Source organism: Lontra canadensis, unplaced genomic scaffold (assembly GCF_010015895.1).
Source record: "Lontra canadensis isolate GAN:19392208 unplaced genomic scaffold, GSC_riverotter_1.0 scaffold1, whole genome shotgun sequence".
In the NCBI taxonomy this organism is placed as follows: Eukaryota; Metazoa; Chordata; class Mammalia; order Carnivora; family Mustelidae; genus Lontra; species Lontra canadensis.
Window position 1 is genome coordinate 100456594 of NW_022630995.1, and position 25747 is coordinate 100482340.

The window sequence follows — 25747 nt, forward strand, 5'->3', positions numbered from 1 at the left end:
GCTGGAGCAAATAATCCAGAAATTTGTATGGAACCAGAAGAGACCCCGAATCGCTAAGGAAATGTTGAAAAACAAAAATAAAACTGGGGGCATCACGTTACCTGATTTCAAGCTTTACTACAAAGCTGTGATCACCAAGACAGCATGGTACTGGCATAAAAACAGACACATAGACCAGTGGAACAGAGTAGAGAGCCCAGATATGGACCCTCAACTCTACGGTCAAATAATCTTCGGCAAAACAGGAAAAAATACCCAGTGGAAAAAAGACAGTCTCTTCAATAAATGGTGCTGGGAAAACTGCACAGCTATATGTAGAAGAATGAAACTCGACCATTCTCTTACACCGTACACAAAGATAAACTCATAATGGATAAAAGACCTCTACATGAGACAGGAATCCATGAGAATCCTAGAGGAGAACATAGGCAGTAACCTCTTCGATATCAGCCATAGCAACTTCTTTCAAGATATGTCTCCAAAGGCAAAGGAAACAAAAGCGAAAATAAACTTTTGGGACTTCATCAAGATCAAAAGCTTCTGCACAGCAAAGGAAACAGTCAAGAAAACAAAGAGGCAACCCACGGAATGGGAGAAGATATTTGCAAATGACAGTACAGACAAAAGGTTGATATCCAGGATTTATAAAGAACTCCTCAAATTCAACACACAAAACAGATAATCATATTAAAAAATGGGCAGAAAATATGAACAGACACTTCTCCAATGAAGACATACAAATGGCTATCAGACACATGAAAAAATGTTCATCATCACTAGCCATCAGGGAGATTCAAATTAAAACCACATTGAGATATCACCTTACACCAGTTAGAATGGCCAAAAATTAGCAAGACAGGAAACAACATGTGTTGGAGGGGATGTGGAGAAAGGGGAACCCTCTTACACTGTTGGTGGGAATGCAAGTTGGTGCAGCCACTTTGGAAAACAGTGCGGAGATTCCTCAAGAAATTAAAAATAGAGCTTCCCTATGACCCTGCCATTGCACTACTGGGTATTTACCCCAAAGATACAGATGTAGTGAAAAGAAGGGCCATCTGTACCCCAATGTTTATAGCAGCAATGGCCACGGTCGCCAAACTGGGGAAAGAACCAAGATGCCCTTCAACGGACGAATGGATAAGGACGATGTGGTCCATATACACTATGGAGTATTATGCCTCCATCAGAAAGGATGAATACCCAACTTTTGTAGCAACATGGACGGGACTGCAAGAGATTATGCTGAGTGAAATAAGTCAAGCAGAGAGAGTCAATTATCATATGGTTTCACTTATTTGTGGAGCATAACAAATAGCATGGAGGACAAGGGGAGTTAGAGAGAAGGGAGTTGGGGGAAATTGGAAGGGGAGGTGAACCATGAGAGACTATGGACTCAAAAACAATCTGAGGGGTTTGAAGCGGCTGGAGGTGGGAGGTTGGGGGAACCAGGTGGTGGGTATTAGAGAGGGCATGGATATCATGGAGCACTGGGTGTGGTGCAAAAACAAGGAATACTGTTATGCTGAAAAAAAAAATAATCTGCAAAGAAAAAAATATTATAAAATGAATAATCCATGTGGGGGTCAATTCCATGTGCTTGATAATGGCATGCCATTTATCAGTGGGTAATTCTTACCTTCTGTGTTGTTTTCTTCTGAATAAATTGCAAGTCATAAAAAAAAAAAAAAGCAACAATGAAGTACCTGTTTGGCAGGCACTTAATGTTCTTGTATCCATACAGTACTTAATGTTCTTGGTAAAAGCAAGGCAGGGGAAAAATTTTTCAATTTTATGTTAAAATCAACATGTCCTGAAAATGACTCATCTCAAAAGAATAATACACATGGAATTTCTAAATATAAGAAAAATCAGTACTCCCAATATTCACTCTAAGATAGTATACCAACCTTGCATAAGAAAGTTCTTGGGGGAGGGTCAACTTTTTTTCCCTCCTGGTTATTTCACACAACATAAACAGAGGTCAAGAGGCAACAACTGTTTAGACCATGACCTAACACCATCTTCTACTGTTGAAATCCTTAAAGGGCTGAATACCAGTCAAAGCCAAAAGGTTTATGTCTAGTTCATGAACAATGCCATTTTTGTTGTTAATCCCGTAAGAGCTCTCTCATCCCAGCAATACAAATCAAACAACTATTTTTCTATAAAAACAATGACTAATAATGGGCCTGTATTGATAACTTGATTAATTATTTATGTAACTTTAAAAATTGGGAACTGGGCGCCTGGGCAGCTCAATCAGTTAAGCATCTGCCTTCAGCTCAGGTCATGATCCCAGTGTCCTGGGATGGAGCCCTACAAAGGGCTCCGTGCTTAGCAGGAAAGTCTGCTTCTCTCTCTACCCTGCCCCCTGCTTGTGATCTCTCTCTCTCTCTCAAATTAAAATAAATAAATAAATAAATAAATAAATAAATATTGGGAATAAGTATTTCAACTACCTAAGTAGTTGATATATTCTTTAATTTGTATTAAAGAAATTTAATATAATTGGGAAAAGTGGAAAATACAGAATCACAAGACTTTGTCATAGTCTTATTTCCAAAAGAATAATATATCCTGAGTATAAAATAACTTCTGATGTTCATTTGTCTTTAGTTGTCAACAGTTATTATTGATGCTGTTAATAGTTACTTTTTGAAAAAGACGACAAAACTGGCCTACCAGAACTTCATGGACTTCAATAAATGAAATTTAATTAGACCTTTTAGAATCTGGCATGCAGGGTTGTTTTAACTTTTTTTGTTTTGCCTCTCCATCAGAGGCTATGAACAGCTAAAATATTGTGTAATTTTTCTTTTAAACAGTATCTTTTCAGCAGCCCAAATCATCAGTCATCATCTCAAGGCGGGTGAACTTGAAAGCTCCTAATTCCTAAATCAATTTTCACTGTTCCTACAATATCTGTTAAGATGAGTGAAAAACAGTCATTTGACACCTTAATATAGATGTATGTTAACTTTGATAACAATTTCTTAATATACTGACAGTATGATAGTACATGAAAAATGGAAATATATCGATCTTAAATGCTCTTCTAAAAGAAATAACCTACAAATACTCTTTAATTAGGTAGCCAATAAACTGTATAGTAGCCTATAAACCATCTAGGTAGCCAGTTTATAATAACCTAGAATTTACGAAGTAGACTATTGCTTTTACATCAACTTACTGGAAACTGCACTGGCAACACTTAGCCATATATTTACTCTTTATAGTTAGTTGACATTTATTACTAATTATTTTGCCACATGGAAAGAAAAAGTTCAGTACACAGTTAAAAATCTCATTCTTTTTTGAAAAGTCACCTTAAGTATACCTGTCTGATTACTTAGGTAATCAATAGCAATAATGTTCAAATGCCATTTCTCTGAGCTTTTATATCTGGCTTTCTAGAATCAACAGTTGGTCCTTTTCAGTATTATTACAATATGACCAGTTAATAAGTTTGATGAAAACTGTAACTTGTTATTTCTAAAGAGAAGACGTTTATAATACAGATATACAATATACTAAAAGTCCAAAAGCTTAAAATTTCATGTACCATGTGCCTACAAATAGGAAACTGAATGTTCATCTAGTTCAAGTTATCTAAATGTATCAAGAAAAACAATCTGATAACCAACATCCCTGCAAAAAAATATATCCTCACAAAACATAGGTGATTCCCTTCCTACATTATAAGGGAGCAAAAACCCTAAGTAAAATTGTAGGTTTCTTTAACCAATTAAAAACAACATAGACCAGTAAAAGACTGGTCAAGTCTACAAGAGAAATAACACACAAAAAAGCCAGTTATATTTTAGGTACAAGTATTTCTTTTTATTGTTATATTATAGTGACAAATGTATTTCTTTTTATTGTTATTAAAGTTTTCGCTAATGTAGTTCAGTAAATGAAGCATTTAATTTTATTTTATTCCACTGTTGGTCATAGTTTGAGCCCTGCACACTCCCTTCCCTTTCACCTCAAACGGAGCTCCTTTGTATGTAGCCACACATTCATCATTAGTAAAGAGATCAGGCTGGATCTGTTCCCAAATCTTCTTCTTGGGATTCAGCTCCTTGTCAGGCTCTCCTATTGGGGGGGAAAAAAAAGTTACATAGCTAACATATTAAATAAATTATCTATAGAGATTTCTGTTGAATTGTCTAGGCAACACTTTCTGATCTTTAAACCTGATCAGAATTTAAACACTTACTTATTAACACTTATTTTTATTATGTCATCAGCAGTTTATATTATTGATTGAGAAAATAAAATAATTTGTCATTTCCTAACATGGCTTCTCCTTTGACATGTTTAATTGTGATGTTTAACGGACACCCTTGCAGTTTAAGATGACTTTTTAAAATAAAATTCTCTCCTAATGATGGCTTGAGCCCCACTAATGGGAGGATCAGCACAACCTGTAGGATATTATTTTGAGTTGATATTCTCTATTGCAATTTTGTTTATTAGGGCACATAATGCATGGAGCACTGGGTGTAGTGCATAAACAATGAATTCTGGAACACTGAAAATAAATTTAAAAAAATAAATAAAAATAAAAATAAATTTTTTGTTTGTTTCACTGTAAAGATGATGCTCAGTTTAAAACATTAAATTGTACAAGTTGCTTTGTTAAAACTAAATATGGACACACACACACACACACACACACTTTTTTGTCATTTCTGTACAAATGTGAAAGATTATTTTTTACTCTTATAATAAATATTTCTACAGGTAATACAGCTAAGAGAATTTATTCCCCAAATTATTAAAACAAAAATATAAGATACTCATTTTGTCACTATATAGACAGAAAAACTGAAAAGATGAGAGCATAATTTGATGTGTTTTATTTTTACATGTGGCACAAACAGCTTATGCTTTAATCTGTTTCAATGTACAAAATAGATTGCTGCTACAGTGCTTAAAGATTTCTTACTGATACTACAGAATGGATTAAATATTGAGATTATCTAGCTAAATATAACTATTTTGGGTTTCATCTGCTGCCCATTCCATTTGACGAGATGGAAAGAGATAAAAAAGTTTAGTAAGGAGACAAGTACAAGCATTTGCTAAGCACAAGAAATACATACTGTTGCAAACAATGCACACAATACTCTGATTTTAAATATAAGGAAATGGTGTTCAGAGAAGATAAATTGCTCAAAGCTACATGATCAACAAATTATAATTTGACACCAAAACCTGTGTTCTGCTAGTACAGCATCTTGCCTCCTGATAAACTCTTCTTTAGAAAAGAAACAACATTCTCACATGTGGATAATAACGCATCCTCTCTCTTTATCATAAACCACACTAAAAGTTTATCATCAACAAAAGACAAATATATTGTAAAATGCATCTGGTCTACTTAGGGGCACCAATATACCAAATAATCCTCTATTTAATGACTGATAAGAAAGCAGAAATGAAAGTTTAATAAAACATCATTTTAGTAGCTGGGGATGTTCAATAACACTTGGAATAAAGAATCAATTCGGGGTGCCTGGGTGGCTCAGTCAGTTAAGCGGCTGCCTTCGGCTTGGATCATGATCCCAGGGTCCTGGGATGGAGCCCCACATCGGGCTCCCTGCTCAGCGGAGAGCCTGCTTCTCCCTCTTCCTCTGCCTGCCACTGTGCCTACTTGTGCTCTCTCTCTCTATCTCTCTCTCTCTCTCTCTCTCTCTCTGGCAAATAAATAAAATCTTAAAAAAAAAAAAAGAAAAGAAAAGAAAAAGAATCAGTTCAAGAAACAATGAAGAAAAACAACTTATCTCTTAAGCACTAGTGTGAAATAAAAACTGCTTTCCTGAAGGTAATAAAAAGTTTTTCTGAAGTCTAATTCAGTAATGATAGAAATAGAACCTTCTAGATCTTTTCTAAAGTGAATACCAACTTCAAATCTTCTGCAATTACTTTAAAAAGAATCTTTTAACATTACTGAACTAATTATATTTTATATTCTGATTATATCTCATTACCTACACTAGTTTTTATTCTCCACTCATACAACAGGAACAACAAAACTGAGGAAATTGGTTGGCCGTAGTGATTTTGTTCTTTATTAGCTCTTCACAAACTGCCATAAAACTGGCAAGAACACACAAAACTGTCCTCTGGTATGCAGGTTTTCAGAGATGAGAGAATGGTTAGTTAAATGATGTATCTATTCCAGAAGAACATGCAATGAAACTAAAACTGAAAGACTAGCATAAAGGATAAGGATTTCTCTTATTCTTTTAGGAGCATTTGATTGGACAACAGAGAACTACTTAATAAACAATAGGAAAAAATATCAATATATAAAGTATCTGCAAGAGTTTTATTTTTTGTTTCTAAACTATTCCTTAGTCTACAAACATAATCCTACTTTGCTTATACACAGAGCATGTGCGGAAGTGGGCATTCCAGAATTCTAGAAAGCTGAAGTCAGACATATTATTCAGGGAGACTGGAGTACTAACTTTGAATTCCCCCAGCCCACCCAAAAAAGAATAATGAATTAATTTAAGAAGCAGAGCATTCCATATTTGTGTGAAAGCTTCTTACCAAGAGTATAGATTGTGTGAGTTCTTACTAAATGCAGACATAAAACTGTAATGCAGCACAAAACTAAACTTCTCAGATCTAGGAAGATACTGACATGTATACAAAATAATATTCATAATACATAGCACATAGTGCTTACTATGCCATCAGTACACTAAGTGCTTTACATATATTTACTCACTCAATCCTCTCAGTACACTACATAAATACTATTAATTACCCCCATTTTACAGAGGAGGAAATTGAGGTACAAAGGTTACAGCTAAGAACTTAAAATATCAGGCAGGTAGCTAAGTGTTGCAAAAGTTAAACCTCACAAAACCCACACAATATAGATACCATTAAAAACTCCTTCTTATAGATGAAAAAGATGAGCCTCACAAAGGTTCCCAGGTCACCCAGCACTGCAGAGTCAAGATCTGAAGCTTTAAGTTCTTAACGAAGACTAATAACTTTCTAGGAACAAATATTTGAACTAAGTCTAACTAGAAACTACTAAGAGAAACCTCTAAAGCATAGCTGTTACTTTCAACACACCGACTCAATACCTGAACACTCCGAATGTAGTTGTGAGACTTTAATCAATAAATGAAACGTGATTCAGACAAATAAAATTTTGAGATAACTAAAACCCGTCACATTATAACAGAATATAAATTAGAGTTGGAAAGTCTTAAATGCAGTGTAAACTTTCTGGCTTACTCAAAATGTTTCTCAATAATATATTATTTGGTAGCGTATAAAGCTAGTTTGAAATACAAGTTTAAATCACCTGCCATGAAAAACATACCTAATATTTTAAATAACTATTTTTAAATAAACTATATTGTCCAGAGAAGTCTTTTTCATCATTCCTGTGTATTATGTCCTTCTAATCTTATTTTCCTTTTTATCTTTTTGACATGGCTATCCAAAGAAGTTCAATGATATCAACAAAAGTTCTTAAACCTAAAAACTGCAGAGCCTCTGAAATTGCTAAACGCATGCCAATAATCACCATTTAGAAATGGTTATACATAATGTAATAGAACTAATCCTTAAGAGACTATTTTAGGCCAACTCACTGTAAACAAAGCATATAGGGAACAGGAAATAGTTCAGAAAGGAGTTTGTACAGATGTAAAATGCTGTGACCACCTTCTCAGAATTTAAAACCTATAAAAAGCAATAAATGCAAATTCCAAAGTCCCAGTTATTCACAAGTCTGGAATAAGAACAAGAAACTTCATTTTAATTAGGCTACTCTTTTACACAGGATGCTCACTGATTATCAGCTTCTCTTTGATATCTGCCATGCCCATAAAAAGCATAGCACTAAATGAATTATTTTATGTTTAACTGAGTTTTTGAGATATAATAATTTTAACTATTGCCAACTGTGGCACAAAAACTAAAGCATAACTTTGCCAATAAAAGTCAATTAATTTGGAGGGCCTGAGTGGCTCTGTCAGTTAAGCATCTGAACTTCCGATCAGGTCATGATCTCAGGGTCTCAGGATCTAGCCCTGTGGCAAGGCTCCTGCTTAGCGGGGAGTCTACTTGTCCTTCTCCCTCCGTCCCTCCCCCCTACTTGTGCTCTTTTTCTCTCAAGTAAATAAATAAAATCTAAAAGAAAAAAAGTGAATTAATTTTTTCAAAGCTAATCAATAGAGAAAAGTGATTTGGCGATTCCAGGAATGATCTTAACAATAATGAAACAGATGCTCGGGCCTGTTCTCCAAATACTTGGGGGCAGGGGTTGTTGGCTTTTTCACATGTTTTAAAAGTAGATTTCTTTCTGTCTATTCATTAAGCAATTTACTGAGTTCCTACTCTATGCCAGGCAATTTTCCAGATGCTAGGAATATAGCCGTGAATAACCACCATCATAACAACAACAAAAAAAACCCCAGAAATCTTGATTCCATGATGCTTACATTTCTGTGGGCCGACAATAAATAATGTATAGTATATTAGATGTTAATTGTTTTGGAAAAAAACAAAAAAAACCCCCAAAAGATAACATTTAAAAGATTTCAACAGGATGAGGAACCAAGCCATGTAGCTAATTGGGGAAAGAGCCAATGGCTCGATTGGAGTGATCACTGAAGATCTGTAGAGTACATGAGGTAAAGGAAGATAATGGGAAGCCACTGTAAGAACTTGGGCTTGTACTCTGGGTCAAATAAAAAGCTTCTTAATAGTTCTGAGCAAAGGACTAATACAATCTGACTTACATCCATCTCCCTGCTATCACTGAAAGTAGATGGAAAAAGGGCAAGGGAGATCATTTAGAAGGTTTTGACTTCCCAACCAAAGATGTTGGCACAAGGACCAAACCGGTAGTGGCGTAGATAAGAATGCTTTTAGATATTCTCAAAAGGTACCAATACTAGGATTTGCTGACAAAGATATTTGAGAAAATAAAAAGAAGTTGGAAGAAAGGAGTTCCTTGAGGTAAGATGGGAAATACTATGGCAAAAGGGAATTCTAGGGGAATGATGGGGATATCTCTTCTTCCTTGGTATACATTAATGAAAAAGTCTAGCAAGCAGCTAGGTAAAGAAAAGCAAGACAAAGAAAAGCCAAGAAAACAGAAACATGGGAAGGAAAATAGATGAGGCCAAATGTGGGGGAAAAAAGATAAGAGGGCGAAGACCAAGGTCTGGAATACTTCAGTGCTAGGTATGGAGGTGAGGAAGAATCAGCAAAGGAGATAAGAAGGGCAGCCAGTGAAGGGACCACCAGGACAATGTGCTGCCGGAAACCAAGTTACTTAAGAAAAAGACTAAAAACTAGCCATGAATATTTAGCTACAGAGATTAATTCATGATCTTGATCAGAACAGTTCTGGGAAAAGTGAGCAGAGAAACCCGACTGAAATGAGTTTGGAGAGAAGAATCAAATATAGACAAGTTTGAAAAATCAAATTTAGACAAATAGATTTTTAATAATAAATGGATCAAAAAATTCAACACTCTTTTATATATCATATATGCTTTGTGATTAACCATTAATTACATTTATTAATAAGACAGTATCAATAAAAATAAGCATGATCTTAGAAGTTAAAAGTCTGAATACAAATTCTCATTTATTACTAGCCAAAACAGTGCACTGTCAAAAAGTGGCTACCACTGCCATTGTCTTCTAGCCATAGTATTATTTTCAAGGTATTTTTGCTTGGTGCTTTGGGACTATTTACCACATTTAAATACTAAAATGCATAGCTTCATGTATTGAAAACTTAAAAAGTACTGGGTGGTGAGGGTTTCTAGTCATTGTTACAAAAGTATTATTTGGCATCTTCTAAACTCTATGTACTTTTTGGATTTGTAGTTGGAATAAACAGTTGTTAGGGTAAAGCCTTTTCAAGGCCAAATAGCACTTCAAAAGTTTGAGCCCCAACTACAAGTTCTATACCACACTTTATATAACATGAAATGTTAAGTCTCTAGACACTAAGCACATCAAGTGAACATCAAAATGTCCAGCAGACACCTTAAGCTCTAAAATGTAAAACAGATGCTGAAAAATAAAGCACTGATAAATCATGGCCCTCACTGGAAAAGAAAAAAACAACAGTGAAAGTAACGGCCTTTTGTGTTGTATTAACTGTTATTTCCTTTCAGATTTACTGCCATAGAAGCAACTGATGTGGATGCATAAGCAAGATGAGCATTAACAAACCTCATATCCTAAAATTTATCAATTACTTGATGTTATTTACCTTGGCTAAGCTATTATAAGTGATAAGAAAGTAACCTCATGGGCCATTTTTATTTTTTCATTTTATTTTATTTATTTCATTTTATTTTTTCATTTTATTGTTTCTTTTCACTTTACAACTATTTTTCGTACCTTCTCCACAAATCCATGTGCTGAAGCACACAGAGAAACTATGAATTTGCATGAAATATCTGACTTTGGAACAATGTAAATATAAACACACAACGAGCCAAACAGATAGATTAAAGAATATAGTGAGGAGAATTTGCGTGTCATCCTTGCTCAGGGGCCATGCTAATCTTCTCTGTATCGTTCCAATTTTAGTATATGTGCTGCCGAAGAGAGCACTGATTGGAATGTTTTAACATTTGTTTCTAAGTTAGGCATTTTGATAATGATAAAAATGTTAATTTTCCTCTCCCAGATATTTGAATATAATTCCCACTTAGTAATAAAAGCTAGTGTATAGAAAAGAAAAAAAAAAAAAAAAAAAAAGAATATAGTGAGGAGAAGAAATCCATATGGGGCTATTAGCATCTCTAATGCTAAGTCACTGCCTAAAGAAAATCTTCCAATTTACTCATCAATAGCATTCAGATAAAGCTGATTCAATGGCTGAAATATCACCTGTTAATTCTTTCGGATAAGGGAATGAAAACAGTCACAGAAATAAAAGAATATAAGCATTCATTAATGAAATAGTCTGTATTAATTCCCAGCAAGCAACAATCAACAAACAAAAATGCTACAGTATTAGAAATTCCGGCACATTTATTGTTTGATCCCTTCACTAAACTCTAGATGACCTTAAGAAAGTAGCTAAGTTTTGTTACACCCCAAACTAAATCTGTAAAATAGTGGGTTAAAGTAGATTATTTCTTCCAGTTCTAAGCATGTAACTCTACAATTTACATCAGAAAATAAAACCTAAAGAAAACATACTAAATCTTAAATGTTTAAATAGAAAGAAAGGCAAATGTTAACTTGGAAAGGTAAACAGAATTTCCTTTTTAAAAAATGCATGCTGAATTTTAAAAGAAAATGTTTACTTTTACTGTCATTCTATCCCAGTTTAGTGAGTAAGACTTCTCAATAGAATTTCAGGTTTGTCAGGTATACAAATGATGATTTACCCCCAAGTGTGAGGTTTGGAGAGGTCTTTTGATATTGTGGTAGCAGAGTGATAATCATATGCTCCTAGAACCAAAAGCCATTATGCTCCTTTGAGAAATGATTCTAAATGGGATTTCCCAAAATCTAGTTTAACAAGAAAGAGTCTTAGAGCACAGACCATTATGGTTTCCAATCTAGACAATCAAGACATTTACATCCATTCAAAGCCACAGATACTTGCTAAACAATCCCCGTATTTTTTAGATTAGTCTACTTTTGATTAGGAGGGGTGAGCAAATTTCAAGAAAATTAATCCCATGCTTTCATCCACATTTTCTATCTTAGTCCAATGTTAAAATTCTTCATATCCTAATATTTTATCAAACACAATACAGTTAACAAAGGATTAAAAAAGCAGGTCCATCTAATCATATCAGCCTTGCTATACTATTAAAACTCAGCTGTTTCTGTAAATCTATCTCCAAATCAATTCTGACTTTTAGATTTGATTCTCTGTGTTAGCCTATTTTGTTTCTACTTTCCCCATTACTCTAATCAAATGAACATCCTTTAAGTAAATGCAATCTTTTGATTTCTAACTATTTCCACCTCCTTTTATGAAGGAAATAGTTATTCTGTATCTGATAAGTTCTTTTGTTTCAAAGATCTACTTGAAACTTTTTCACACATTATGAAGCTTTATCTGTCTCAGAAGCATTTTACTGGAGAAAACAAGCAAAATGAAAAGTAACCTCCTTTGAGATGATTGCAATAAATACAAATTTTAATTCAGAGATTCTCCTCTATATCCTAAAGTAATAGCATATGCAAATACATTATTAGATGGACTTTGAGAATTACACATTTCTTCCCCATGTATGAACTTTTCTTCTGTTTTCCTGTGCTGCATTCTGAGATAATCTATAGCTTCAAAGATTCTGCAGCACATTAATCAGTTCTCTATCCATATCACACTCTTCTGCTATGTAAGTATTATTAACATTGTCCAAAGCAAACTCTCTCTAGTATTTTATGCAATGTGTGCATTCATGGGGAGGGTGATGGTTAGATGGCTGTGCTTAATGAGCCATCTCAAACCAATCTCAAGAAACTCAGTAATAAAATCTCAGTAATAACGGTCACTTAAGGTAAAGCCTTAAGGAGTCATACACAAGATTGATTTTAAACTAAACATTAGAAGAAAACAATGGTTCCCAAACTGTTTTAAATAATGACTAATAAATACTTACCAGGAAAAGCATCAAACACAATTCTGTCTCCAGGAACAGACCCATTAGGAGGTGCCAAGATTTCAACCTTCTCAGGTGAACTAGCACACATCACCATTGCTTGAGATATTACCCCCCTCATCTTTGCAGGTTTCAGGTTACAAAGTAAAATCACCATCCGATTTTGCATCTGTGTGAAACATAAACTGGTGATTAATGATATACAGGGATTTAGATTATCATACCTAGAATACATTAAGGTACATCTAATAGCTAAATGTAAAATGTATATTTTTGTCAATATATATTTGTCTCTATGTCCAAAATCTTTTATTGTTATTAAGAAGTTGTACATAAACCCTGAAAAAAAATTCCACAAACTGACAGTACATTATAGTTGAAGGAGCAGAGGCAAGACTTTTCAGTTAAATAAGTTTTAGACGAAACAGATTTGGTTTTGAATTTAGCTGCCATGTACTGGCAATGAGATTATATAAAGTTGAATTGCTTTTCCTCACAAAATGAAGAAAATGATAGCAAATTTAAAAAGCCAAGTTTAGGATTATATTGTAATATGTATGTAAAGCATTTAGCTTAGTGTTAGCATTAAAATAATGAAAAATCCTTACCTATTTCGTCATTTCCAATACTATGCAAGATCCATTTCTTAGTTTAAAAATTACTCTTGGGACTCTATCAGATAGATAGGTACGGAGTAGGAGGATCCCAACCTTACATAGTCCCATCAACACACCAATGAAATAACTACATCTATTACAATTAACTCTGAAATTGACCTCAAGACTGACAGAATAGATCATCCACAACTAGAGAGAAGACAACATCGAAAAGGATAGGAGTGGAGACACAGTCAGGAACGCTGGCAAATAACCACAAACAGGAGGAATATCACAAACACAGGTGAGTGAGGGGGGTCAGATGGACGCAAACTGGGAAAATGAGTCTTCATAACCACTTGCTTTGAATATCAGCAGGATTTAACTCCAGAAGCTTTAAAAATAAACAGGGCTTAAGTGGGAAAACCAGGGCGTGTTGGTAAATAGAGTCTCCACACTAAAAGAGCCATCACTAGACACAGTGCAAAAGCAGCAGTTTGAAAAGTGCTTGAGGTATATGTGAAGGAGATTTACGGACTAATCTTAGGATGAGCTAGAGAGGCAGAGAGCTACAGGAAATATCTCTGGGAAAGAAAGAAGGGCTAGAGGGCGTCATTTTTCTTGCCCTCCACCTCCTTGATGGCCTGAGGCTTGCAGGAGCTGATGCTATCCCTCTCCATCTAACTTACCGACAGCCCATGCCCCCATCCCAGCATTCCCTGCAGCCAAATACCCCCAGTCTACCTGCATCTGTCTGCCCTTCCAAAGCAGATTCTACTACTCAAACACCGAAGGCAGGCAAGTCATGTCATTCCAAAGTGACTACTGCCCTGGAAAGAAGGGGCAATAACCCTATACACCAGCATAACCACAATTCCTGCAAGAAGTCCTCTTTGTAGCCCGCTCAGGGAGCAAGCTTTACCCTTCATATTCCTGTAGCTGTTGCAGAGGCTAACTGCGGACAGTTAAGATGAGTGCTGGCCCACCAGTGAGCTCAGAAGCCCCTCAACAGCACTAAAAGTAAACCCTGCCCAGGGCAAGAACAGGCATGAAAGAAAGTTATTCTAGCCATAAGCATATTCTCAGCCACAGCAATCTTGAAAAGAATAAAACTGGAGGTATAATCCCAGATTTCAAGATATATTACAAAGCTGTAGTAATCAAAACAGTGTGGTACTGGTACAAAAACAGACACATAAATCAATGGAATAAAACACAGAGTCCAGAAAATCTACGACAAAGGAGGCAAGAATATATAATGGGGAAAGGAGTTTTTTTCAACATTTGGTGCTGGGAAAATTAAAAAAAAAAACAAAAACAAAAAAACTAGGCCACCTTCTTAAACCATATACAAAAATAAACTCAAATGGATTAGAGACCTAACTCTAAGACCTGAAACCATAAAATTGGAGAGAACATAGGCAGTAACTTCTTTGACACAGACCACAGAAACATTTTTCTAAGTAAGGCTCCTCAGGCAAGGGAAACAAAAGCAAAATTAAACTACAGGAACTACACCAAAATAAAAAGCTTTTGAACAACAAAGGAAACCATCATCAAAACAAAAAGGCAATCTACTGAATGGGAGAAGACATTTGCAAAGGATATTTCCCGTAAGGGATTAATATCCAAAATATATGAAGAACTTATACAATTTGACACCAAAAAAAAACCCCCACAAACAATCCAATTAAAAATGGGCAGAGGGCCTGAGTAGATACCAAAGAAGAGATACAGATGGCCAAGAGATACATGAAAAACTGCTCACATCACTATTCATCACGGAAATGCAAATCAAAACCACAATGAGATATCACCTCACACCAAGCAGAACTGCTACTATCAAAAAGCCAAGAAATAGTGTTGGCAAGCATGTGGAGAAAAAAAACTCTCGTGCAGTGTTGGTGGAAATATAAACCAGTGCAACCACTGTGAGAACCAGTATAGAGGTTCCTCAAAAAATTGAAAATAGAACTACCATACGATACAGTAATTCTCCCACTCCTGGACTGGAAAAAACTCCTGGACTGGAAAAGGGTTTTTTTTTTGTCAAATAGCAAAAACACTAATCATGTTTTGCTATATTCTCCCATATCTCCTCACCTGACTTCAACTCCTTCACTGTCATAACTTCCACAGATGATCCTTTCCACTTGGGAAGATCAACTGAGCAGTCTCCCCTGGACTCAGCTGCCTCTGTCTTTCATAACTCCCCTACACATTCCCTAACTCACCAGTGTTGCCCGAGTAGGTAGGGACAACTCTACGCCCCTGTTCAGCAGGAAGAAGTTACAAAAGATGAGACCTTCCACCCTCAAAAACCTTAAAGATTTAAGGGTCAAGACTGTTCAGGGAGGAATGATGTGGGACACAGAGGCAGAAAAATAATTATCTGATGACAAGTCCTTGAAACAAGCAGAGTGACCTCCACCTTAAGGCTTTCCTAAGGACAAAGGACAATCCTAGCCTGACAGACCCCCCCCACTCCAACAGGTCCAACCAGGATCCTGTAAGTTTACTTTAGTAATTCCTTTAGGAAACTTTATCTCTAAACCTCCAAGATAGTGTCAACTATCATTCCCAAGCATATGACCCACTGATATATAACTAAAGGGTCTCACGAAAAGATTTTATAAAAATCTTTTATTACTGGTAATAAATAACCTTTCTCCCAACAATAGCTTAGCCCCTCAAGGTCCTGGAGACCTTGCTTCCAAAAATCCTTGGAGACTTACATCATCCATAATCCCCTTTGTCCTCACCCACCGCCAAGTCCACCCCTACTCTGCCTTTAAGAACTCTGACTGTAATCTGGTTCGGGGTCCAAGTCCCTACTCTGCTGTGTCGGGTATACTTGGGCCCAAGCTTAAGCTTGTCAAATAAACCTTCGTGTGACTGCATCAGTGTTGGCTCCTTGGTAGTCTCTCGGACACAAAAACTTGGGCATAATAATATATGCACCTTTGCATTTGCTGCAGGAGTATCTATAATAGGCAAGATATGGAAGGAATCCCAGTACTCAGATAGATGAGTGGATAAAGGGTGTGTGTGTGTGTGCGTGCGCGCGTGCAGACGCACATGTGTAATGTATATAATGTGGAATACAGGTATGATGGAATATTACTTGGCCACAAAAGAGAATTAAATCTCGCCATTTGAAGACAACATGGATGGACCTAGAAGGTATTACACCAAGTGAAATATATCAGAGAAAGACAATCCCATATGATTCACTTACATGTAGGATCTAAAACACAAAAGAAATAAACAACAGACTTAAATACAGAGAACAAACTTGTTGTCAGAAGGGAATTAGATGGGAAGATGGGCAAAATAAGTGAAGGGGATTAAGAGGTGCAAGTTTCAGTTATAAAATCAGTCATCATGGAGATGAAGAGTACAGCATAGGGAATATAGTCAATATTTTAGTATCTTTGCATGGTGACTACACTTATTGTGAGCACTGAGTAATGTCAGAAATGCTAAAATCACTGAAACAACTATACACCTGAAATTAATATAACATTGCAAGTCAAATATACCTCAACAACAAATATAAAAAAAAATTATTGATCATTTAACTATTTAAGCATTAAGTACACTGCAATTAACATTTAGGGTTATTTCTACAATTTGTTAGAGAAATGAACAGAAATTTCTTCATTCTTCAAAAGCTGAAGTGTCTTAATTTTTATCCCCAATTAGCAAAACTAAGGAACACAGTTCTTCTATTCTTTCAATAGGCTTAAAATAAAACGGCATACAAGAGAACTATCACTGCAGGGAAGGAAAAAGGCACATTCTAAATAAAAGATTGTTTTATAAACAAATGCTATGGCAAATTTACCCCCAAATCCTATGATTTAAAATAATAATAATAATAATAATAATAATAATAGGCCTAGGACTCAAATTCAAGAAGCCCCCTTTTTGGATGTCTTCATGAATAAGATCTTCTTCATACAAATAATTTAAAAATGTCACTTTGGGAAAAAACAGTTAAAGCAAATATATATAAGAAAAAACAAAAGTGTTAGCTATATACGATTGTTAGGGCATCAGATGATACCCATGGCCCTTACCTTAGAAAAATACACAAATCTACAGTGTAGTGTAGGGGGCGGAGGGAAGTGGTCCTGCTTTATAGAATGTTTAATACTACTGCCTTGATAGGTTAGGTACAGATGTGTATATAAATAGCTTTGCTTAAGGCTATGAATGACAGCTTTTGGAAGAGAAGAAATTGTCTGCAACTTATGATAATAAAAAAGATGAAGCCCAAAGGAGAAGAAGTTTTTCCAATTTGAGCTGGCTCAAGATCAATTGGTTCTTTTCTCCAGGGCTTCTTATGAGCCTAACTTCATAAGCAGTTATGAAGAAGTCCTGGGCCTACACAAGACTAACGTTAGCAGAGGGGAAAAAAAAAGCACACACAAATGAACCAAGTCTTTCTTTTTATATAGATAGAAACTTCTTCACTGATCTTATTTCCATTTTTCTCCCCTCAACAGAACAGCCAGATGATCCTACTAATATATGAGGCAGACCACATTTCTCCTTAGCTTACCAGTTTTCCAATGGCTTTCAACATACTCAGAATAAAAGCCAGTCTTTACAATGATCTATAAGATTCTACGATATTTGGCATCCTATCCTTATTTCTGATTTCATATTGCATGACATTCCCCCTTATATACTCTGCTATAATGACACTGCTTCCTGCTGTTCTTTGAACATGCCAGGGAAGCATCTGACTTAGAACTGCCTGTAATACTCTTCTACCAGGGAGACAGAGGACTTTTCTTCATTTTCTTAGACCGTCACTTAAATATCACTTTCTTTATGATGCCTTCCCTACCACTTTATATAAAACAACATCATTATAACTCCAAAAACTCCTAGATTCTTTCTCTACTTTTCTTTTTAATAATTATCACTATTTAATATACTATATATTGTGATTTTCTGACTCCCACATAGGGTTGTGAGCTTCACAAAGGCAGGTTTGTTTTTTTTTTAAAACAAATCTATCAATCATTTTAATTCACTGTTCTTTTTTTTTTTTTAAGATTTTATTTAATTTTTTGACAAAGAGAGATCACAAGTAGGCAGAGGCAGGCAGAGAGAGAGAGAGGGAAGCAGGCTCCCTGCTAAGCAGAGAGCCCGATGCAGGACTCTATCCCAGGACCCTGAGATCATGACCTGAGCTGAAGGCAGTGGCTTAACCCACTGAGCCACCCAGGCGCCCCTTAATTCACTGTTCTATCCCTTGTCTAGAACAGTGCCTTCAGTGTCCAAGAAATACCTGCATCTGAAAGTATGAATGAATGAATGAATGAATGTATGTAGGGATTTAGCCACATTCACAGAGCCAATAAGCAACAGAGCTGGCAAAGAACAGAGAAGCACAACTATTTTACTGTTGAAGTCTACAGCCTTTGCAGTATCTCCAAAGCACCATGGGGCAGAAGAGACAGATAACTCAAATTACTGTAGATGTTCTGAAAAACCAAATTAAAATCATTACTGCCTAATTTTTTCCACTGTCACTGGAAATACACACATGTGTGTATCTACACACACACACACACACACACACATATTTTAAATACCTAAGTAACAACAAAATACAAAACATCCACTTTTTAAAAATAAAGAAATACCATTAAAAATTATAAGGTTAAGCTCCATGAGCCCCTCTCTTCTTTTTGCTTCAAGTATGAAAATATTTGAGTTATTAAAAAAAAAAAAAAAAGACTTGTTCTTACTTTTACATTTTAGATTGATGCTTTCTCGGTTTATATTAACAGTGATTTAAAAAATCAAGGAGTAATAAAATTCCATGAAAGAATGATGATGATAAAAATATTTATACTGTATTACACTTAAAATAGCAAACTAAAAACATTTTAAAAACTGAGAAAAAATAATGCATCTTTCTTCTTTTTATCTTCATGAATTTGATCCTCACTTACAATGCTATTCCAAGTTTTGGGTAGTTTCATGTACTTTTTTAGTGAAATTTATTTTATTAAAATTAATCAATGAACTAATGAATACTGGCTTATGTTGTATGGTCACATAATACAAAATTATATGGAAAAACATTAAGAAAAAGTGACGTGTATGGAAAGGTAATTTTAACTGTACAGATTACCTGTTCAAGAGGAACATGATTCACCAGGCCACTGACAACTGTTCTTGGGGCTGTTTCTCCAACATCTACTTCTTCCACATATAAAGAATCTGCATCAGGATGTTTTCTGGCAGTGATGATACAACCAACTCGAAGATCCAGACGAGAAACATCTACTGGCTTAGAGTCAATGCTTCCTGCTACTGACTGCTGTTTTTTCTCCTTTTTCTCTCCTAAAAAAAATTTATAAATGGTTGAACATTAGAAGTAGAACAAAAATAAAATAAACTATGGAAAACTCCCCAATATCAATACTGATGAGCTTTAAAAGAAAGAATGTTTATCTCCTACCTTCACTTAAGTAACAACAAAGGAAAGAATTATTCAAGTCATAACATCTCGAACCTTATTTTGGCTGTTTCTCTGTTGAATAACTGTCTAAATCTCTAGTTTAAAACAGAGTAGAAGTTGGTAAACTATGTTCATTCATTTACATTATTGTCTATGGATGCTTTTACACTATGGCAGAGTATTGTAAAAATGACTTTTTGGTCTGCAAAGCTTAAGATTTTTACTAAATGGACCTTTTTTGAGAAAAGTCTACCTTTCCCTGAAACAGAGCTGGAGAAAATCCTTTAAAATTTTTACTGTGACTCTTTAGAAAGGGAAAAATCCTTTATTTAGGAAGAACACCACAATCAATACGAGCTAAGAGAATGAACTACAATCAAATATAACTTCACTGATAAAATGTTTCTCTTCAGTTAAACACACCAATATGTAAACAATGAGTTTCTCCACTTCTTGTATTTCTCAGAAGACTTACTAGGGCTTTAGGTTTATCCACAGTAACTATCTGAGCAGAAGAGAACATTTTATTCTGATTTTTTTTTTTTTTTTAAGATTTTATTTGAGAGCGAGTGAGCACGCACACAGAGCAGTGAGGAGGAGCAGCGGGAGAAGCATATGCCCTGCTGAGCCCAATGTGGGGTGATAGGGGGTTTGATTCCAGGACTGCAAAGTTGCAACCTGAGCCAAAGGTTGAAGCTTAACCAAAAACCCGCCCAGGCACCCCTATTCTGATTATGTTTTAAAAATCCTCCTCTTATTTATATGTCAATAATCTAACTCTTATTAGCATTTTATTACTTTGGCCACTGAATCGAAATGCAACCTGTAAAGAGTTCATATTCCGGGACACCCAGGTGGCTCAGTTGGTTAAGCGATTGCCTTCAGCTCAGGTCATGATCCTGGAGTCCCAGGATAGAGTGCTACATTGGGCTCCCTGCTCAGCAGGGCATCTGGCTTTTCCCTCTGATCCTCTCTGGTCTCATGCTCTCTCTCTCACTGTCTAAGTAAATAAACAAAATCTTAAAAAAAAAAGAGTTCATATTCCTTCAGTTTACATCTAGCTTCTATAGTTTACATCTAGCTTCTATAGGAGAAAAAAGTGTAAGTCAAAATAAATTATTTACCTGCAATCTACAGGATAGAGATAAGCAGGCAGTTGTGGCTTAGAAGCACTCATTTTCAACTAAATCTTTATTTATTTAATCTTTGAACAAATATTTACTGAAATCTAAGGCACTGAAAATATCTTTTAAAGAAGATATGCATAATGAATATGTGACAAACATTACATAGACAAAAAAATGTAGAAACACAGAGATGAATAATTCTGCCTGGAGTGGGGAAGAATGAGTTTGGGTAAGGACATTCACAATCTATACGAAGACATTTTATAAAAGAATAGGTACAGCTAGCTCAAAAATAACGGGCAATTTTTAATCTAACAAATTTTTAAAAATTCCATTTTCCATGTAAAATAATAGCAAAGACTTTTTTTAATGGTAAAAACCCAAATGATATAGAATATATGAATTACTAGAATACACTAAAAATCTTAAATAACAGTTACCTTTGAGTGATAGTCTATGTATCTGATATAATGCAGTATAACAGAACATCTATATATCAACTTGTATTTTTAATTTTAATCTACTTCCCAGGCATTGGAAATACTTTTATCGGAATCTACATTCCAGAGGTGACTGCAAATATCCAAATCTGTACCAAGAACTTAATTATCATAAAAGACTTTAAGAACGTTTCATTAAAAAATTAGTGATGCTCACATGTGACAGTCTAGAAAGCTTGTATGGTAACCACAGCCTGAGCATGAACAGAATTTTGGAATCTGGCAATTCTAGCAGCCAAACACCAGTGGAACAGCCCTGTATTCCAGCACTGTCCAATATGGTAGCTGCCAACCACATATAGCTATTTACATTTAAATTTAAAATAAAAAACTCAGTTCCTTAGTCATACTAGATACATTATAAGACGTTCAGTAGCAATGTGTGACTACTGACTACTATGTTCAATAATGCAATTACACAGCATTTCCATTATCACAGAAAAGTACCACTGAAGAGAGACATTCTAGACATAGAGCTCCATTTGGTCTTGTGTGCTTCCTCCTCCCACAAAGGAAGACTGCGTTGTCTCATTTGACTAGAAGATTGACTAATCCTCTAGTCACAAATGCAGCAGATCTTCCTTTGGGTATGAACTTTATCATACTTAAAACAGGCTGTCTGATTGTTTTGTGCCTACTTCTTAATAAATTTATAATTTATAAAGTGAAAGAATTAGTTTGACTTGCTTTCATTGTAACCATACCAACTAATGATGTAGTATGTAGAAGATGTACAACCCCTATCTACTTCTAACTAAGAAAATTTACTGATATTTACTAAAAGGAACTGACAAGCATTAGGTGCTAAATTGGCTTAGGTTAACTCACAAATTCCTCAGCCATTTTATATTTTCCAAAAACTCTTAAGTGAGTATAAGTGTTATGAGAGGTGTGTGTAATGAATTATAAAAGCACTTTTTTTAGACATACCTGGAAAAATGAAGTCTATAAAGGAATAAAGGACACTAGGTAAAAAAGGAGTCAGATTTATGATTAGAATAGCTTTAGCAGCAAGGTAAAGATAAATTAGAAAAGATGAGGCTTTAATATTAATTCAAATGACAGATCATGAGAACTTGAACAAAGGTAGCACCTGACAAAATGAAGCCACAGAGCTGGGTTCTAGATATGTTTTGGTGGTCAGTTACGCATGCAAATTGAGGGAGGACAACAGGGTAAGGTTAACTACAAGATTTCTGGTTTAGCTAAGCAGATGGTGATATACTTTCTACTCCAGATTTTATGAGTTCCTAAGATCTTTACACCCCCATGCCTTAGTTCAGACATTCTCCTTTGACTAGAATATCCCTTCCATATCATCACAACTAGTCCCAAGCTAACTTTCTACCTGTGACTTCTTTGAAATTGAGTATACACTAAAGTTTAGTTATACTGAACTACATATGGGTCCTTACGCTTAATCTCTACTTTCTATGTTCTTCGTTATGTTAAAAACATATTCTACCTCAAATACCACATTCTTACCCTATCAATCTGGTCAATCTTCACACATCCTTTAGGACCAGTTTCTATGTTCCAATATCCTACTGTTTATACTTGTTCATAAAGGTTTCAACTTTCTTTTTGACACCACTATTATTACCAAAAATGTTGACATGTTAAACCAGTCAAGAACCAAATAACCTTAAAAGTTAAAAATACCTTAAAAAAAAAAATACCTTTCACTTCAATTTTTTCTTTCATCTTCTTTTCTTCTGCTCCTCTTCCTATCTGTTCTTTGGCACCAGAAGTCATAGTTGTTATTGGTCTAGACTGTATCACATTTTCAGAAACAGTGGAATTAGCTTGCAGCAGAGTACCAGATGGAAATGGTACTTGTTTCACTGATACAAAAAATAAAAGTCACGATGAGGTCTTTTTAAAAGAAAAATTCACTGTATATAATTATCAAGTCTTTACTCTCTGAGATTATAAAAAGGCTGCCAAGAAATTAAGTACATTTAACCATGATAAAAGTTAAATAACTAAATGATTCTCATTTAATAATAACTGAGAAAATTATGGGTAACATCAATAACTAATATTTATTATAGACTATGTCCCACTTTTCAAAATGCTTTACATGAATTAACTCTTATAATTCTCATAAATACCTCTAAAGCAGTAAGTTTTATTCACATCTCCATTTACAGATGATCAACATGAGCCACAGAGAACTTAAAAACTTGCCCATCATGTACACAGTGAGTAGGAAAATAAGAATTTTTACTCAGGCAGTCTGTCTCCAGAGAATATCCTCTCACGGTTTGGCAAGATGGCATGTTTTTACTCAGGTTTTTTTTTATATTGAACAATCAACTGGAAAGTGTTTTAATAATAGTCATTTCAATATCAGAATTAATGGAGAGACATGTCCATAATTTTATTTCAAAAAACAACTTTTTAAGGGAGAAAATTCCTTCAGCAATGTTAAAAACTCTCATAGCCTAGTGAATAAAGAAAAATAAAATCTCATGAGGGATTCTGATGTGGCTTAAATTCTGGCCAATATTCAGACCACTTTTCTGAGGTATTTTTAAGTTCTCTGGAGGCTCTTGCTTCTTTCAGTAATATGACACTCTATCTATCCTTATTTAATGTTTCACCATTTGACAGAATGCAATAAATTAATTCAAAGTATTGAACTGCTTTAGCATTTCATTAACAAGATCAGAATTTAAAATGTTCCAAGGCAATCTTTTAGAACTGGTAAAATGGAAAGCAGTTTTACATTGTTAATATTTTAACTGCTTATTTAATTCTGTACCTGTATTCTAAATCTCCTTGCCTTGGAAAAGATCAGATTTTCCATTGACAAGCAAAGTTCTCTTCAGTTGACAGCTGTAAGCACACATTATATTGATTTTTCCTTATTTATGTTTAGCTCACTAAGGGTAGAGCTCCTACTGTAGCATTCAAAATAATTTACTCACTGACAGGATAATTCTAAAGAAAGTAGTAAGATAGACTTTCCCTATACTTGGGCTTCCTTAACTCACCTAGGAAGGATTTTGTATTATACAACCAAATGCCTTTCTGTATGATACTTTGAAATTGTAATAGAGCTATTATTACCACTGTTTTAAAATGATGTAAATTTATCCACCTTTAAATAATTCAATAAAATTTTAAATTTTATTTGCAACATTAATAATTGAAATGATAATTACCTGCTGAGTTGATTAACTTAAATATTATTTCAGGGAAATTACTTTTTATCTGTAAGCTTCAATTTCCTCATGTATAGAACAAGGACATTTGTACACATAAAATTTTAAGGATAAAATACATAATGTACGTGAAGCACCTGGCACACAGTGCCCGGCATATAGTAAAATGTAATAAAATGTCAGCTATATATTATTAGTTTATTTTCAATAACTATTTAATAGGGAACAGTGATGATCAAGTTGAAGAATGTAGCACAGAGATTAAAAAGCATAGTTTTTTTTTTTTTTTTAATTCAAGTATAGTGAACATATAGCTGTATTAGTTTCAGGCATACAATAGGATTTCCCTGATAAGGTAAGAATATACAATAGAAAAAAGACAGTCTTCAACAAATAGTGTTGGGAAAAGTGGACAGCTACATGCAAAAGAATGAAACTGGACCATCTCATTATAAAATACATAAAAGTAAACTTAAAATGGATTAAAGGCCTAAATGTGAGACCTGAAATTATAAAATTCCTAGAAGAAAATACAGGCAGTAATTTGACATCAGCTGCAGCAACATTTTTCTAAGTATATCTCCTGAGGCAAGGGAAACAAAAACAAAACTAAACTACTAGGACTACAGCAGAATAAAAAGCTTTTGCACAGCAAAAGGAAACCATCGACAAAATAAAAAGGCAACCAACTGAATGAGAGAAGGTATTTCCAAATGATATATCTGTTAAGTGCTTAATATCCAAAATATATACTGAACTTTTACAAGTTCAACACCAAAAATCATCATCATCATCATCTTCCTATGAAATTGGGCACAGGACCTGAACATTTTTTCAAAGACATAGAGATAGCCAACAAACACAGGGAAACAAGCTAAACATCACTAAAAGCACAGGTGTTTGCACCCCAGATCTACACATTTTGCATGAGCTCAAGAAAGATCATTTGCCTTTTCTAAGTCTCCATTTTCTCTTCTGTAAAGGGGAATGATTGCATGAGAAGGGCTACTGTGAAGATAAAATGAGAAATCAAGCATAATACCTAATTTAACAATTAATGATATAATAATTATTATAAATCAAAACAACTTATCATTTCTACATTTAATTACCTCCATTTTGAATTTCTGCCTGAATTAGCTCTTGTTTCAATTCTTCAATTTCTTTCTTTAATTTAGCATTTTCAACTCGAAGTTTCTTCTCTTCTCTCAAAGTTGCCTGCAAAACTA

At 34.7% G+C, this 25747-nt stretch overlaps 1 protein-coding gene and 1 non-coding gene across 2 annotated transcripts in view; both read right to left on the reverse strand.

Moving 5' to 3' along the window:
• Window positions 1-3860: 3860 nt before the first annotated feature.
• Window positions 3861-25747, reverse strand: part of AIMP1 (aminoacyl tRNA synthetase complex interacting multifunctional protein 1) — a 33923-nt gene continuing 12036 nt past the window's right edge. The window contains exons 3-7 of the mRNA XM_032860353.1: window positions 25631-25744; window positions 23028-23192; window positions 19392-19603; window positions 12639-12807; window positions 3861-4098 (exon numbers count right to left, since the gene is read on the reverse strand). Of these exons, the coding sequence (XP_032716244.1) occupies window positions 3932-4098; window positions 12639-12807; window positions 19392-19603; window positions 23028-23192; window positions 25631-25744 (827 nt within the window). The 3' untranslated portion in view covers window positions 3861-3931. The remainder of the gene's footprint in view (window positions 4099-12638; window positions 12808-19391; window positions 19604-23027; window positions 23193-25630; window positions 25745-25747) is intronic.
• LOC116871601 lies at window positions 10521-10623 on the reverse strand. Its single transcript, XR_004383446.1, has one exon. It is a non-coding gene; the product is annotated as a U6 spliceosomal RNA (small nuclear RNA).